This window comes from Patagioenas fasciata, chromosome 8 (genome assembly GCF_037038585.1).
Source record: "Patagioenas fasciata isolate bPatFas1 chromosome 8, bPatFas1.hap1, whole genome shotgun sequence".
Lineage (NCBI taxonomy): Eukaryota > Metazoa > Chordata > Aves > Columbiformes > Columbidae > Patagioenas > Patagioenas fasciata.
In genome coordinates this window covers 36912568-36928402 of record NC_092527.1, presented here as the reverse complement: position 1 = coordinate 36928402, position 15835 = coordinate 36912568, and the positions used below count along the sequence as shown (strand labels likewise).

The following is a 15835-nucleotide window of genomic DNA, read 5'->3' as shown; positions in this document are numbered from 1 at the left end:
TACAAGAACCACAGGGGGAGCAAGGAAAAAACAAACCAAAACAACAGTAGAGCAAAGCAAACAAATGGAAGCTAACACATTCATGAACTTTGCGTTGTCATGGTAACTAGACAAGCTATAAATTCTCTGGCACCACAGTTGGATGTTTTAAGCAAATTGATGTCATTACAAGTCTGAGTAAGGCTTATGGAATAGGTCTGGTCATGGGGTCTGTTATTACAGCTGCCCATTTTCAAACTTTACCAGCTTCTTAATACTGGAGTTGAAATTTGACACATTAAACACAGACCCCTCAGGATTATTCAATACTTCTTTCCTTTCCCCCTTCTCAGAAATTCTCTTCCCAAATCAAGGCAGGGAAAACGTGTTGCTAAAAAGGCCCTGACATCCCTGGTCTTGAAATAAAGTCATAGTGACACTAGGGCGGCCGGGACCAGTCACCTGGAAGTCCAGAGGGCTACACCAGGGGAACAAGGCTGGGACAAGCAGAAAAGCACCATGTTTGAAGGACCTGAGAGTCAGCACCTACAGGAGAACCTTCCCCTTTGTATTATAACATGGAACAGATGAACAACACTCGGCCCAAGGCAGGTGTGACTCCTGGTGACAGTGCGTTAGTTGTGGAACCAGTTGAAGGTGTGGTGAGCTACAACAGACAGAAGCTCTGTCTTCGAGGAAAACCCAAGCGTCAGCACAGCACAATATGGTAGCAGTTTGCCACCTACCTTGCTTCTCATCTTGAAATTTAGGAATATACACAGAGGCATCTGTGTCCCTTTGATGTAGCTTAAAAAAATATATAAAATTCAATTAGCCCCCCCTCTACGTTAGGAAATCCTTAGTGCGAGTGGTGCAGGGCAGCTCTGAGCTTCCCACACGGAGCTTTACGGCTTGTTTTTATTTAGAAATTCAGCTACTTCAAGTGATATTTCACAACATGCTATTCACAAATCCTCACAAGCCCTTTTGGGAATGGAAGCAGCAGAAGGTTGAATTTAGAAGCAGCCTTAAGATGGATGCTGTCAGCTGCCCTGCATTATTTGTTTCCAGGTCACACCGCTATATTGCTCTCAACCAGAACATTCCCCCTGACACTTGCCTGCTAAAGAAACAGAGCAGGCCAGCTCAGAGCTGGGACTAAAACCCCAGGGATGTCAGCGCTAGAGAAAACACAGCATTAACCTTAAGGAGCCAGGCTCACTTACTCAGCAAAATCACAACTGAAAGGAGTGTTTATCCCGCTCCCCTTCGCTCTGTTCCCCACTTACCTCCCAGGATGTTACGCTACAGCTGCCATCGCGTTAATAGTTCATGTGGGCAATGAGAGGCCGAGTGCATGGGGAGCACCTCCTGCCTCCAGTGAATTTCATCTGAATTCAAGGCTTTCCATGACTCTACACACCACATGTGTCTCTCAGCAAGTCCACAGGAACCATCATTCACCATTTTACATATGCCCAGGCAGTAAGATGAGAAGGTCTGAATGAAACATTCATTTTACACGGTCTTTGCTTCTAAGAGGAAGAAGAAAAGGAGCTCACCAGACTTTGCAAAATCAGCAACTGCGTGTACACATCCTGGGGAAAGGGAAGTGAGAAATAAGCAGAAATCTTCCCTCTCCTGACCTTCCAGATTTCTCTGTTTCATTCTAAACCTTTTTGAGAGGAAATTGTGTCAAAGTCACTAAGAAAATGCAAGAACACCAGGACAATCTTTTCAAAGTCCTGAAGCTGAGGGAGGTCAATGCATTTGTCTCAGCGCTGATTAAAGAATCCCCACAGGTGACAAAACTGTTTGAATTTGTAGTACTACATTTCTGACCGAAACATCGAGTTGTAGCTCGGTCCCAGTACTGCGAAACTAAGAGCCAAGGCCTGTGACTCAGCGATCACGACCATTCGGGAACACATTAACAGAAATTAAAGGGTAGACTGCTGAGGATTTTTTTAATAGACGTAAGCATGCTATGAGTCCAGTTCCTTAAGTGCAAAATTATATTTCATTTGTTTCACACAAATGTCAGAATACAAGATCTAACACAACACCAACATTTTCAACTTAAACATTTCCAAACCAGAAAGCAAAGCCAGCATTCGGTATTTAGTTTGTAACTGAGCTGCTCTGCTTCTTGTGGTCATCTCTAACACCCATAACTACCTTAATGATAAACCTTAAGGCTTTTTGTTAGTAAGAAACGGCGTGAATTTCTTCACGGTTATAATGTGGTGTTAAGACAGCTGATGGAAAGCATGTTCATGTTTTACTTTGTGAAAGACTTCTGTTTCAATGGACTTTAAGGTGGAATTTTCGGCATAATTTTGCAGTTCTGCTGTTCTGCCTGTTGTAAAAGTCTCAAACAGAAGCAGCAATACTAAGGAACTGTTGAGAAAAAACATTAATGAGCAAACGGGGGAAAAAAATGCAGAGCACTTACAGGTAAATGAAGGCAAATATAGTATTTTTCTTAGGAGTTAAAAAAAACCAACGCACTTCTGTGTTCAGAATTGAAACTGTAGAGTTAAGTGTTTAAAGTGGAATTTTACACCCCTGAAAATAGGGGATTATTCTGAAGCACTTTCAGACTGACTGTAATAACGAGATGTTTTATACATGGATGCCGCATTCCTTACCCACATTCTAAAACAGATTTCCTTAACGTATGATGCAAAGCAAAAGAACAATCCTTCTTCAAACCAGTATTGCTTGCACATGGTTATTGATGAGCTCTACCAGTTTCAGTATAGGAAACATCCAATTATTTAACAATATAAATATTGATTACTAAAGTTTTAATCATAAGTATAAAACCTCTATGTAAAACCACATGCTACAGCCTATCTGTACAAAGGCCAGGAAAAAGGTATTTTGTCTTATAACAAAGTGCTACTGCAGATGTGACTTATTTGCTGTGGACATTTCTGAAGAAATACAGACTGTCTGGCTCAGAGTATTTCCCTACAAAGAACCTAAGCTCTTCTCAGAAGATTACAAAGCAGTTAAGTTTCAGGCGGATCAATGAAAAAAACAAATAAGAAAATCTCGAGTTATGGCTGTGCAACCAAACAAGTAGGCAAATCTTAATTTTCTCTAAACTATTTCCCAGGTTTTGCTATTATTTAAGAAGTTTTCATCTCCATTTAGTCTACACAGAGCACCAGCAGACAGTACCTGTGTTACAGCTCGCGCAGTTCAAGCGGTTGATGCTCGACCTGCGGTGAGTGGCCATTGCAACATTTCTGGTCCATTAAGGCTTTAACTCATCCGATTTTCTATCAATTGGATCAGGAATGAATGGGCAAGTGTCCTCTCAGCAGAGAACCCCAACAGCTTCTTCACTGACTCCAGCTGTAAAGCAGCACTTGTCTGTGACCCCCAGGAAGCCTCATTTTAAACAGTGTCCTGTCCCCTTTTCCCTCCATCAGAGGCACAGGATGGAGTAAAATGGGGGAAAACCTCTAAGGCAAGAGTCCAAAAGACTCAGCTCCCATGAGAGCTTCAAAATACCTCTTCCTTTACACACATCAGATTTTCCCAGACATTTTTTTCACACCGCGACACTTTCAAGTAGAAAGAAGAGAACTTGTCCGTTTATTTGGGATTTCCTGGTATCAGGCAGCCCAGAGCAAGAGCAGTATCAGAGGGGCTGACATACCTGGAAGCCCAGAACGAGCCACTGTGCGTTCGGTGTGTCCCTGTGCAGGGACCGGCACATCCGAACGGCGCTGGTTTGACAGCACGTGTGCTGCAGCCCCTGCCCCAAACCCCAGGAAGACAACTCAGAGCAAGAGCAGAGCTGCCTGACATCTGGAACCCGCAGGACAAACAGCCACTATAATAATGTCTGGCACAGCCTCGACACGCGGGTTCATGCTGTTTGTCTGTACACTCATGTGATATGAAACACAGGAGCCATATACACAAAATTATACTTGGGGAAAGATAACGACACCAGGAATGTTCCCAAATATGCGTCCTTATGTTCCCGGTCAAGCTCCGATATTCTGCATTATTTCACGGTAAATATAACATTCACTCTTCTACCTTTAATTTTTCCATATAAAATATCAGTTATACCTATCTGTATGGCAAAGACAGTGTTTTTGAATTGGTCCATCAAGTTGCAGCGCATCAAAATCAGATTTTGAGCATTTGTTCAGCAGCTGCTAAATGAAAAAGAAAGTTTTCTGTAGCTGGTGGAAATCGTTTCTGTTTCAGGGCCTCAGAGTTAAGGGTTGGTTTCTCATTGCCATCGGAAACTTCAGCGAGGGAGGCTAAAGTAGCCAAGATTTCTTTTGTCTTCAGAGAAATATCCTGGGAGAACAGAAAAACAAGCAACCATGAATACAGTTTTCGATACTATAATGTTTTAAAATACACTTATTAAAGAAAAAAAAAAGAAAATAATGATAAATAATTAATTTCAAATAAAGATGCCATTTATTTCAAGGCAAACTTGCAACAGCTCTTCAGCCTGCTCTTGTGCAATGTTGGATAAACGCACACAGCCATTCCACAGCCTCCTGTTGCTGGCCTAACTGAGCTCATCCGACCAAGTCACAGAATCACAGAATGGACTGGGTTGGAAAAGACCTCAGAGATCATCAAGTCCAACCCTTGGTCCAACTCCAGTCCACTGACCAGATCATGGCACTAAGTGCCATGTCCAATCTCAGTTTCAAAACCTCCAGGGCTGGTGAGTCCAGCACCTCCCTGGGCAGCCATTCCAATGCTGACCACTCTCTCTGCACAGAATTGCTTTCTAATCTCCAGCCTAAATTTCCCCTGGCAGAGTTGAAGCCCATGCCCCCTTGTCCTATTGCTGACTGCCTGGGAGAAGAGACCAATCCCCACCTGGCTAGAACTTCCCTTCTGGTAGTTCTAGAGAGTGCTGAGCTCACCTCTAAGCCTCCTCTTCTCCAGACTAAATAAGCCCAGCTCCCTCAGCCTCTCCCCATAGGGCTTGTGCTCAAGTCCCTTCCCCAGTCTTGTTGCTCTTCTCTGGACCCGCTCCAGCACTTCAATCTCTTTCCTGAACTGAGGGGCCCAGAACTGAACAGTCAGTCAGTTGTGAAAAGGCTCATCATCAGATATGGAAGGAAGTGAAAAAAAAACATCATAAAAATCAGGCTTTACAGCTGAGAAGCCATTTCTCACCAGGACGTTTTCAAAGGTATTGATAATACCATTGACAAGGCATTGAGCAAAATACATGCTTTGTAGAATAAAACTGGGAAATGAATTTTACTGGAAGTCTTATAATCAATACAATTTCTGAAGCTTATTCAGCAACGTGGTTACAAAAATCAAGTGTGTCATCTTTAAAAACCTCTACAAAGAATAAAAATGCTCATTTGTAAAAAGAGAGAGGGTAGAAGAGATTGACTGATTCTCAGGGACAATCTCCTACCTACCTCACCTCTGCCTTTCTGCCAAGATTTCACAATCAAAGTAATTTGACTAGATTTAAAAGTAAAATATTAACCTTAATGACTTGGCTGTCTGATTTATCTGGGTCTTCTGCAGATTGAACGATCAGTTGGCCAATTTCTTTGTGAAGTTTTCCCATTGTCATTGCCTCTGAGTGAGAAAAAAAAGCACACATTCACATTAAATGACCACATGCATATGAATAACAAGCAAAACCAAGGAGTTCTCTTCATGACAGCCACTTGAAATCCATCAGTCAAGGCAGTTAACAACTGTCTACCTCTAAATTGGCCCAAAACAGATGACACAGAGCAGCAAGATGACAAGTGACACGCAAATTTTCCTTTCAAATAGTCCCCAACCTCCAAGTATTTAGTGTAATGTTCTTAAAACAACTCATGTGATATCTCTGCATTCAGCAGAATCTCTCTTCTTTGTACTTCTCTAACACGGATGTTTTGAAATCGCAGCTGTGCATTTTTTGGAAGATGAAGCACAACCTTCCAAATTCCAACTTCCATCAGTCTTCCAGAGTCTCAATAGAATGGAAAGGCAGAAGCTTCAATATTGACTTTTGAGGATCTGGATGGAAGAAGGATCAAGATTGCTTGAGCTACAGCAAGGCTCAGCAATTTCTGTCAACTCTGGAATAAGTGGCTTCTAAATCCAAAATATAAAAAGCAGCCAACCTTTTACTACAGGGGAAATTGTGATCTCACTCTCTGCCAAATTCACGTACACATCGTAGAGGTCTGGTCTGCTGTTCACTTCAGAATCTGTAAATCCAGCAATGTAACCTAGAAAACAGAGTTTTGGCAAGATTAGGCTCTTCATAAACAAAACCAGAACAAAACCAAGATATTGTGGAAAACTGCAGTCCCAAAGTCTGTTCTAAGAGTTTTTGACACAATACTTCTTGGAGCCAGAAGGTTGCTCTCTTGATATTATCAGGCACTTAAGAAGCAGATCCAGCAGAATGCTGCACTTCAAGGAGCTTAAAAATCAACCTCTAAAACTGCCTTGAACATGGATGAACCACTAACACTAAATGCAATATAAAAAGGCTATCAATGTGAACTTTTAAATTCTCTTTCTACCTTGCTACTAAAATCACTCATTTGCCAATGAAAAAGCAACTGAAGTTCCTCTTTAAAAGAATCTCCACCCTGGAGCCCCTTGTCCGAGTCAGTATCAGATTGGAACAGAGGAATAAAACCAGCAGATTTTCTTATTTATAGCATGCCAGGTGAGCAAGCTTAGAGCAGCTTTTCCCCGTGGAAGATGTCTAGGGAGCCGAAACAAGCACTGCTGGTAACGCAGGAGAAATATTGAAAGACGAGTAGTCTTCTTGCTCATGATTCTGTACAGAGAAGCCTCTGAACTGCCACGTCATGTGTCATGCCAACCTTTGCATAAACCAAGGGCCTCTTCCTGGATTATGCGTTAAGTCTGATGCGCACACAGCAATGTGTCACACACATCGAACTCCTGCATAGCTGGTGAACTCTACCTGGGATTAGAAGCCAAAGATTTCACTAGCAGCACTCACAATACAAATCTGGAACCTCAGTTAGGGACTGAAAAAAATAAAAAATAAAAATCCTAAAAATTTCGTTACTAACTATGTGTAGAAGTTGGGGAAAAAAAGTAGCTTATGTAAAGTGAGTTGCTTCTGTACAACACTAAGGCCTTCAGAACATCAGAACATCAAAACAGTCTCAAGGCTGCTTTGCATCTGTGATTAGGGGCAGAGTGATGCGGATCCACCCAGAAACACCAGATCAACTAGTTCTCTTCTAACATACTTCTTTAGTTGATTCGCCTATTTGACTTTCTAAAGAAAATGATGCTCTTTAACTTCGAACAATAGTATTAATAACAAAATAGCAATTATTTTTCTCCCCAAAGAGCACTGGTGCAAGACCTTGGAGCAACAGAAACTGAAATCAAATTTTCTTTATATTTTTAATTAATAAATTATCACTACCTGTGCAGGCTTTTAAGGCTTCCAGTTCCTCCTCATTTAGATGTACATAAGAATGAAGAATTGACCAGTCTTGTCGATGCCACACTAAAGCAGGCAAAGTCCTAGGGAAATTAGATGGGTTTTTGACACACAGAATTTCACTTGAACTAATTAAAATTTAACAGTACAATATGTCATAAAGAACTACTATGACAAGATTTGGCACTACAGAGATTTCTACTATCAGTGCAAGCAGAATTTATCACTCATTCCACGGTTAAATTTCTTGAGGTGAAAAACATATGGCTGAAGCCCTAAGGGGGATTCAGCAGGATTTCAATACACAGGTTTAAGAAAGATATTTTCCCTAAAATCTGGTCGTTTCTCTCAATGAAGGTTCAAAATTTGTTGAACTTCCGGGGTAGAGGGGTTAACAAAGTACCTGGTAAACTCCTGGACGGCTTCTATTCTTGGATGGTACACTACAATTCTCTTTTTCAACATCAGTGCCGTATATAAGATAACTGTTTCCATTCCAAACTGAGATACTATATCTAGAAAACAGAGGAAAACTATTTTGTAGAAGATAAACATGCTGATACTACAATTTATTTTTTGAAGAAGCTTAATAATAACAGCACAGATTATGCTGTTAACACTATTTAATTGAAGTATACATGAAAACTAGGCTGTATTTTATACTGCACAAAATGAATCAGAATAGAGACTTCTGGTATTAATTAACCTTTGATGGAACCAGCAAGATAAGCCTTCCGAGCATCAAAATCTTTGCTGAGGAAAGACCCGTTTTCTTCGCTTTGGCAGATCCCCTTGGTCAGGACTGCAATGTAACTCTCCATCATTTTAACGGGACTTCCGTGCTTCAAGTAGATTCTGCGTGAAAAGACGACAGTCTGATATTTTGACTGCAATCAGCAACAGCAGACATAAAAAAAAAAATCACAATATTGCAAATAGCAATATTATTGGCAAGAATTCTTACTTCGGACACCTGGTTGAGGTTTTATCAATAAATATTAAACCAGAAGTCTTTCAACACACTCACAAGAACAGGTTTGTCTTTTATGATAAAAAAATACCCCTACCTTGTATTTTTTAGTTTCCTATTTTATGAAAGAACCAACATTTACCAACATAGAAACAGAGCACGAGGTGTAAGCACATGTCCAGACTAAGGATTCTTTGCAGACTTTGAAGGTACCTGCTCTATGAAAAAGCAACTATTACAGTAACCCCTACTATTACTGCAGACCACATGACTCATTTTTCATTTATTATCGAAGTATCATTAAGCATGTGTCTGTACTCTTTGATAAATTCTTACAGAATATAAACATATGTCCTTGATACTTATTATAAAAAAAGAAAACAACAAACCCCACACACTTTTAGCTGTCTTCTAGACAGCAGAGAGACGTCATCACCTATTTTTACAGGTTAAGGTACTTCAGAACTAGTGCTGAAGCTCAACTATCCGTGTGCCATGGTAGCTACAGTACAAGGCCGTGTCGCATTTGAAACTCAATTATCACGTCTAGAGGAATCCATCCTGGATTTGAATAGAAGTTTTACTTTATAAATTAGTGTTAATGTGATCCAAAGCCAATCTAGATATTTCATATATCCATTAAAAAGAACAGCTTCAGGTTTCTAATAGCCTGTAGAACTGCCTGATGACATTCCTAAGGCTGTGATGTAACAACATCACAGCTGCATCCCATTAGCAGCAAAATATCAGGGAATACTCTTGGTATCAAGAACTGGGACCCAACCAGTTTGGGATGTCAAAGTAAAGCAAAGAAAGATGCTGAGGAAGATGATGAGAATGAGGAGGTGGAGGAAGGTGAGTAAGTGGGACAAAGGAAGGAGAAAATGGCAGTCTAGTTCAAAGGAAGGAGAAGACAGAGAGCCCTCGTTGTCTGAGAGGAAAAGCAAAAAGGCGCTAGGTGTTGTGCCTGCTTCAGAGCTGCAGGAAACATCTGTAGGAGTGGCGGTATGGAGGTATGCAAGTTGTCCCCTATACACACAGTGACCTTTGACTACACAGCACTGACCTCCTCATAAATTTTATACTTGTTAAAAATACAAGAAAAGAAAAAGAGTGTGTGTGGGGTGGTGGGGGTGTGTCTGGAGAGGGCATGTTAAAAACTACTGGGGACCTGACATTCACCCAGCACTTACTGCATGAACTCAAGACAACAAGCTCAAATCGAGGATTTATATAATCTAATTCAGTTTGCAGAATGGAGTTTCCAGTGGATTGTTAGACCCAATGCAAACATAACACAATGAAATTTAATCCTTTGCCTTGGCAAGATGCAAATACGCACCCAGTGGTACCCCAAAACAGCTTTTGTACAGACCTACACAGTATCCTCGTGAAGGCGGCGTATTTCTCTGGGTTGAAGTCTTTGGCTGTCAGGACGATGGAGAAGTGGGTCACCTGGAAAAGACACACAAACACAAAACCACACAGTTTATTTAATGAACAGTCTTTTTCACATTATTGAACTTACTGAAGTACTCTGACAAGGTGTTTCAATTAAAAAAACAAGTGAGCCGGTAGCAGCAGATCCACGTTTCTAACTGCAGAAGAGGTCTGGTCAACAGATTTCTGATGTGACTCATTTCCACTGAGTCAGATCTAGTACGTACCATCTTTTGCTTAATCTACTCTACAAGAGTTGTTTTCCGTTAATACCATGAGATCAGTTTAAAAGAGAGAAAGGCGTTTTAATTCCCCACAGCAGGTTGGAAACCAGCATCAACATACTTAGAAAGACTGAAAAAAAAAAATCATGGATAGCTGGGCCACAACAGAAATACTCTTTAACTTCCCAAATCAAATGACTGTGGGCTGGGACAGCCTAAGGCTGAAAGTCTGCAGACAGTAATGAAGCTCACTTGTCCTCCTTAAATAGCATCTCCACTGGCAGAGACAGCACGGGGACATGTTATTTTATTTTACACCTTTAAGGTTCAGAGGAGATAAAAGCTTGCAGAAAGGAAAAGCAAACAACATTTTGCTGTGGGCATGCAAAATTACCACATTACCTTTCTATTTAACCATATAGCATGAAATATGAACATTGAATAAACTCAACAGAGAGTTGAATGATCTACAGAACAGGAAAAGTATAGAAGATTCAAGCATATTGGCAGGCTTCCAGTTAACAATGCAGCAGAAAAAAGTACCTATATAAGTCAACCCTTCAGAAAAAAAAAGCATCAAGTTCTACATGAACAAGATTTTGGACACTATGAAAGATCCTCTGTAGAGCTTCCTTGGCAACAAAAAGAGGAAAAAATTGTGGAACTTGAAGTGCAAAGTAACTAGAAATAATGGCATGAAATAGCATTTCCATTTTAATACAGATAATCTAAATTAGTTAATAAGTATCTCAATCCCTCTGCAATTCCATCCAATATACGTCTTGGTGAAAAACAAAATGTGTGGACTGGTTAGACAGCTGGGTAAGAGCTGCATCTGTGAGCACACAAAACCTCAAATCACTTCCTTATAACACACAATGGGAAAACACCGCTTAAACTGCCAGAGGAAGCTCTGCAGAAAATTTCCTTCCGGGCAAGTCCTACCTTTTTCAAGGCTGGAGAATCTTGAACTTCCGCAGTCGTGATGTAGAACCATGACCTTTTATACTGGCCAAATACAAATGTATGAAGCAGTTTATTTTCATCTGTAAGGCAGCATTTCCGCAGCAACAGACTCCTCAGTTCAGCTGTTACGGAGGGATAACACCAAACCCACAAAGCATCTCCGTTGGTGTCTTTTTCTATGGTGGAAAGATGTTCACTGTGAGAATGCCAAACAGCAGTAAGGAAGTAAATCGATGGGTTAATCAGGTTTGTTTCCTGAAATCAGATTAAAATTCCACCTCACCCTGACCCCTAGACAACCAGTTCCGCCACTACAGTTTAAGTCGTAGGGCAGCACTTGTGCTACAGATTTTATTTTTTAAATGGTAATAAATATGCACTCTTGACCTGCTTCGACAGGTCAAAAAAGCACTCGGAGTTTGAAGAGAATCATAGAATCATTTTGGTTGGAAGAGACCCTCAAGATCATTAAGTCCAACCATAACCAAAATCTAGCACTAAACTGTGTCCCTTAGAACCTCGTCTACACGCCTTTTAAAACCCCCTAGGGATGGTGACCCCATCACTTCCCTGGGCAGCCTGTTCCAATGCCTGACAACCCTCTCCCTGAATAAATTTTTCCTAATAACCAATTAAACCTCCCCTGGTGCAACTTGAGGCCGTTTCCTCTCATCCTGTCACTTGGGAGACCAACCCCCTCCACACACACACACACGTATGACCAAGGCATCGACCAACGAGCCCCCACACCAATCTCCCCTGTTTGTCCTTATTTCTGATTTCATAACAGAAACCTCAGAAGCCGTGAATTTAAAACACTCGGGCCGAGCTGTGCACGGTTTCCCTCTGGACCAGGCGGACGGAGCCGCCGGCCTCAGGCACCGCCCGGCGCCGCCTCAGGCCGGGACAGGCCCTGCGGCCGCAGCTCGGCGGAACAGCGCTAACCAGAACCTCCCACCGGCCCCGAGCCCCGTGTTGGCCCTCCCAGCAACCTCCCGCGGCCCGTCCTTCCCCCGGGGGCGACAGGGCCCTTACCGATCAGACCCAGGGCCAGCAGCAACTGCGCCTCCGGCTCCGCCATCTTCCTGCCCTCGCCCACCGCTTCCGCCAGCCCCGCCCCTGCAGCAAGCCCCACCCCCCGGGCTGGGTCTCCCTCAGCTCCGGCCGCCATTTTTAAGCCCTACCTCCACCACCTGCCCCAGCCGTGGTGGTGGTGGCGCTTCCCTTGTACTCTCCGGTCTGTCTTCCAACTTGGGGAAAAAACAAAACAAAACAACAAACAAACTGTTGAAAAAAATACAGATTTTTCATTGTCAGCATCACGTGGCTTTATAAGTTACAGGGCACAATTTATGTGAAATGTTACCCAGAATCACACACAGACTCATTGGGGTTGAAGGGACCTCTGGAGATCATCCAGTCCAACCCACCTGCTCACGCAGGGTCACCAGAGCAGATCACACAGGATCGTGTCCAGGCGGGTTTGAATGTCTCCAGAGGAGGAGACTCCACAGCCTCTCTGGGCAGCCTGGGCCAGGCTCTGGCACCTCACAGGGAAGAAGTTTCTCCTCATGTTCAGACGGAACCTCCTGTGCTTCAGTCTGTGCCCGCTGCCCCTCATCCTGTCATTGGGCACCACTGAACAGAGTCTGGTCCATCCTCTGACACCCACCCTGAGATATTTATAAACATTGATGAGATCCCTCTCAGCTTCTCTTCTCCAGGCTGAACAGACCCAGCTCTCCCAGTCTCTCCTCATAAGACGCTTCAGACCCCTCATAATCTTTGTAGCTCTCGGCTGGACTCACTTCAGTAATCCCTTGTCCTTCTAAATGTTACCCACCAGCCTGTTTTCCAACGGCGGAAATAAAAAACAAACTTACTTTTGAAAAAAATGCAGGTTTTTTCATTGCCTGCATTATCTTGCTTTGTAAGTCACAGGGCATGATTTATGTGGAATGTTACCCGAGAGCAGGTGGCCCTGCTGGCAATTGCTGCCAAGCTCACGGCCAAACAAACACAGCCCCCCCAGAGCGGCCACGCTGGCCAGCAGGAAGGAAATATTCATAAAGCACAACAGCTAGTCATTAATAACTCCACATATCAATGTGTTTATCTGAAAATCAAAAGATCTCATTTTCAAGTTTGGATGAACAATGGTACCTGAATACCACATATGGGAGGCATAGTGCACAAACTCGGCTAATAGCACAGAGCAGGCGCTGATTAGGAAGAAACAGATTAGGAAGAAGAAATTTCCAGAATAAATGGGGTATCTGCAGGAGCACTGGAAGCTGCTAAAGAAAATGTACAGTCCTGGGAAAGAGGCCAGGCCTCACAGGGATGGGTGGGGAATACACTAGGGGCGTTCTAGCATGTTATTTTCATAAAGGTATAAAATTAAAGCACACACATTTAATACACTTAGCCACTGTGCAGAACGAGACATGAGGAGTCAGATCATAAAATCTGCTGCTGACACAAAATTGTCCGATTCAAGCCTCGAGAGCTTCAGGAATTTCTGAGAGATTGAAAGAAGTGGAATAGGCTCTTGAATAGCAAATGCTGCTATAAACCCGCAATGTCCAGCAGCAGCACACCCACGGTACCCAGCCAGGGCATGGATGTCCCCAGAGAAGGCTACAAAGCTTTAAGATAAATCCTGGCTTGAGACATGCGCACAGGCGGCTGATGGATGCTACAGAGCTGCCACCACACCTGGGGCACCTCTGTGACTCATCTGACAGACTTTAATTTTATGAAGACAAGAAAAGGATTTGTTCAGCACTATGAACAGCTTAATGAGGACTCTACTGAATGTATAACCACAGTTTGAAACAGAAACAGACAGGCTGCCAGAGACAGTTCAGAGTGCAGGCCGTACTAAAATACTGTTGCGTAAATCAATAGTGTGGCTGGATGGAAAACACTGTGTACAATACTGGTCACCGGATCTCAGAGAGGTATCAAGGACACAAGGGCACAGAGAAACTCCAATGTGAAGAGAGCTGGGGAGAAAACATTTGCCTTTTTTTTTTTTTCACTCTAGAATGGAAGCTCATGCAATAGAATCAAAGTGGATCAGTGTTACATGGATACGCTGTTGGTGCTAAAACCTCCATACAGTGATTGTGTGGTTTTTGTTTTTAAACTATTTTTCTGTTTAGCAATAATCTGTGATTGCAAACCAACTTTAAAAGTTTATTTTTAAATGTGTTTTATAAGAGGTATGAAACCTTCCAGTCACCATGCAAGATGGTTAATGTGAACAGCACGCAAAAAGAAACCAAATACCACATATACAGAACAAAACGTGCTAAAACAGAAAATCAAAAGACAAGAACAGGCTGTCTTTAGTCATCCCAAACGAACTTCCTCTCCATCTACCTACATATTTTTTGAAAAATCATACTCAGATATACTTAAGAATCCAGTGCAAGACAGATGGCTCTACACAGGATCATCGCTAGTCATGGTGTGATCAATAATCTTGCTGCAGAGGTTCGTGTTTCTGCTGAAAGTCTGAAAATCAGACAGTGCTCAGCTGAGACAGAGATGTACTGTCCTGCTGTCTACTCACCTAAAATATCCCATTAGTCACACATGCACTTGCTGCTGTTCTGCTGCGTTTGTTGCTGCTGTTACAGACTTTTGTGAGTAATTCACACACTTATATAGATCATCCATTGTCTCCCTGTACGCCAACATTGGTTTTGAAAAATACACGCTGGCACTAGTAGTTATCACATGTACACTCATAAGAATATTGCTATTACTATTGCTCTTAAGAGCTGAGTTCCTCTGAAATACTTGCCCAAATTTTTAAGATTGAAATCTGCAGCTGATGACGATGAGCACACAGAATGGCCTTGCTCTCAAGTTCTTAACTGCCTCAAAGCACAATTTCCGAACCAGCTGAACGAGTTGTGAAGAGCAAAGTCTCAGCATACACGATGACTTCCTTGGCCATGTGTTCTGCATTTAATTCAGCTGATTCAAAATCTTAAGGCTGAATTATCCAAACAGCTTCACAGAATCATTTTGGTTGGAAGAAACCCTCAGGATCATTGAGTCCAACCAGGACCTAACTCTAGCACTAACCCACATCACAGAATCACAGAGTGTTAGGGATTGGAAGAGACCTCGAAAGCTCATCCAGTCCAATCCCCCCGCTGGAGCAGAACACCTAGATGAGGTTCCACAGGAAGGTGTCCAGGCGGGTTTGAATGTCTGCACAGAAGGAGACTCCACAACCTCCCTGGGCAGCCTGGGCCAGGCTCTGTCACCCTCACTGTGAAGAAGTTTCTTCTCACATTTAAGTGGAACCTCCTGTGTTCCAGTTTGTATCCATTACCCCTTGTCCTATCATCGGTTGTCACCAAGAAGAGCCTGGCTCCATCCTCCTGACACTCACCCTTTAAATATTTATAAACATTAATGAGATTACCCCTCAGTCTCCTCCAAACTAGAGACCCAGCCCCCTCAGCCTTTCCTCATAAAGGAGATGCTCCACTCCCTTAATCATCTTCGTGGCCTCCCTAGGAATCTCGTCTAAACGCCTTTCAAACATCTTCAGGGATGGTGACTCCACCACAAGCCGGCTCACGGAGCGTCCCGGGGCTCGGGTCTTCGCGCCTCCCGCTCGGACGCACTCCGGGCTAAGACGGACGGCGAAGCTGCGCGGTCCGGTCCAGTCCAGTCCGGCTCGGCTCGGTCCCGTCCGGTCCGGTCCGGTCCGGTCCCGTCCCGTCCCCCAGGGCCGCCTCCCGCCGGCTGCCCACTCCCCGCCGCCACCAGCCTCCC

At 43.1% G+C, this 15835-nt stretch overlaps 1 protein-coding gene across 7 annotated transcripts; it reads right to left on the bottom strand.

Moving 5' to 3' along the window:
* Window positions 1-1976: 1976 nt before the first annotated feature.
* Window positions 1977-15775, bottom strand: DENND10 (DENN domain containing 10). Of its 7 annotated transcripts, none has more exons than XM_071812189.1 (10): window positions 14613-15775; window positions 12217-12282; window positions 11012-11228; window positions 9745-9857; window positions 8139-8287; window positions 7836-7947; window positions 7415-7515; window positions 6117-6224; window positions 5483-5577; window positions 1977-4311 (listed from the first exon to the last, which is right to left on the bottom strand). In XM_071812189.1, the coding sequence occupies exons 1-10, from the start codon at window positions 14624-14626 to the stop codon at window positions 4135-4137; spliced, it is 1152 nt and encodes a 383-aa protein (XP_071668290.1). In that variant the 5' UTR covers window positions 14627-15775; the 3' UTR covers window positions 1977-4134. The 7 variants fall into 7 exon arrangements, with proteins under 7 accessions (XP_071668290.1, XP_071668291.1, XP_071668294.1 ...); XM_071812190.1 differs by having other exon boundaries at window positions 9778-9857; XM_071812193.1 differs by lacking the exon at window positions 14613-15775 and having other exon boundaries at window positions 11012-11208.
* Window positions 15776-15835: the final 60 nt, after the last annotated feature.

Bases quoted from the DNA above. Each gene is read 5' to 3' on its own strand.
- DENND10 (XM_071812189.1), bottom strand. The intron at 9,858-11,011 runs GTAGGACTTGCC...TGTCTTTTCCAG, and splicing joins ATTCTCCAGCCTTGAAAAAG to GTGACCCACTTCTCCATCGT. The intron at 8,288-9,744 runs GTGCGTATTTGC...CTTTTCACGCAG, and splicing joins CTGTTTTGGGGTACCACTGG to AATCTACTTGAAGCACGGAA.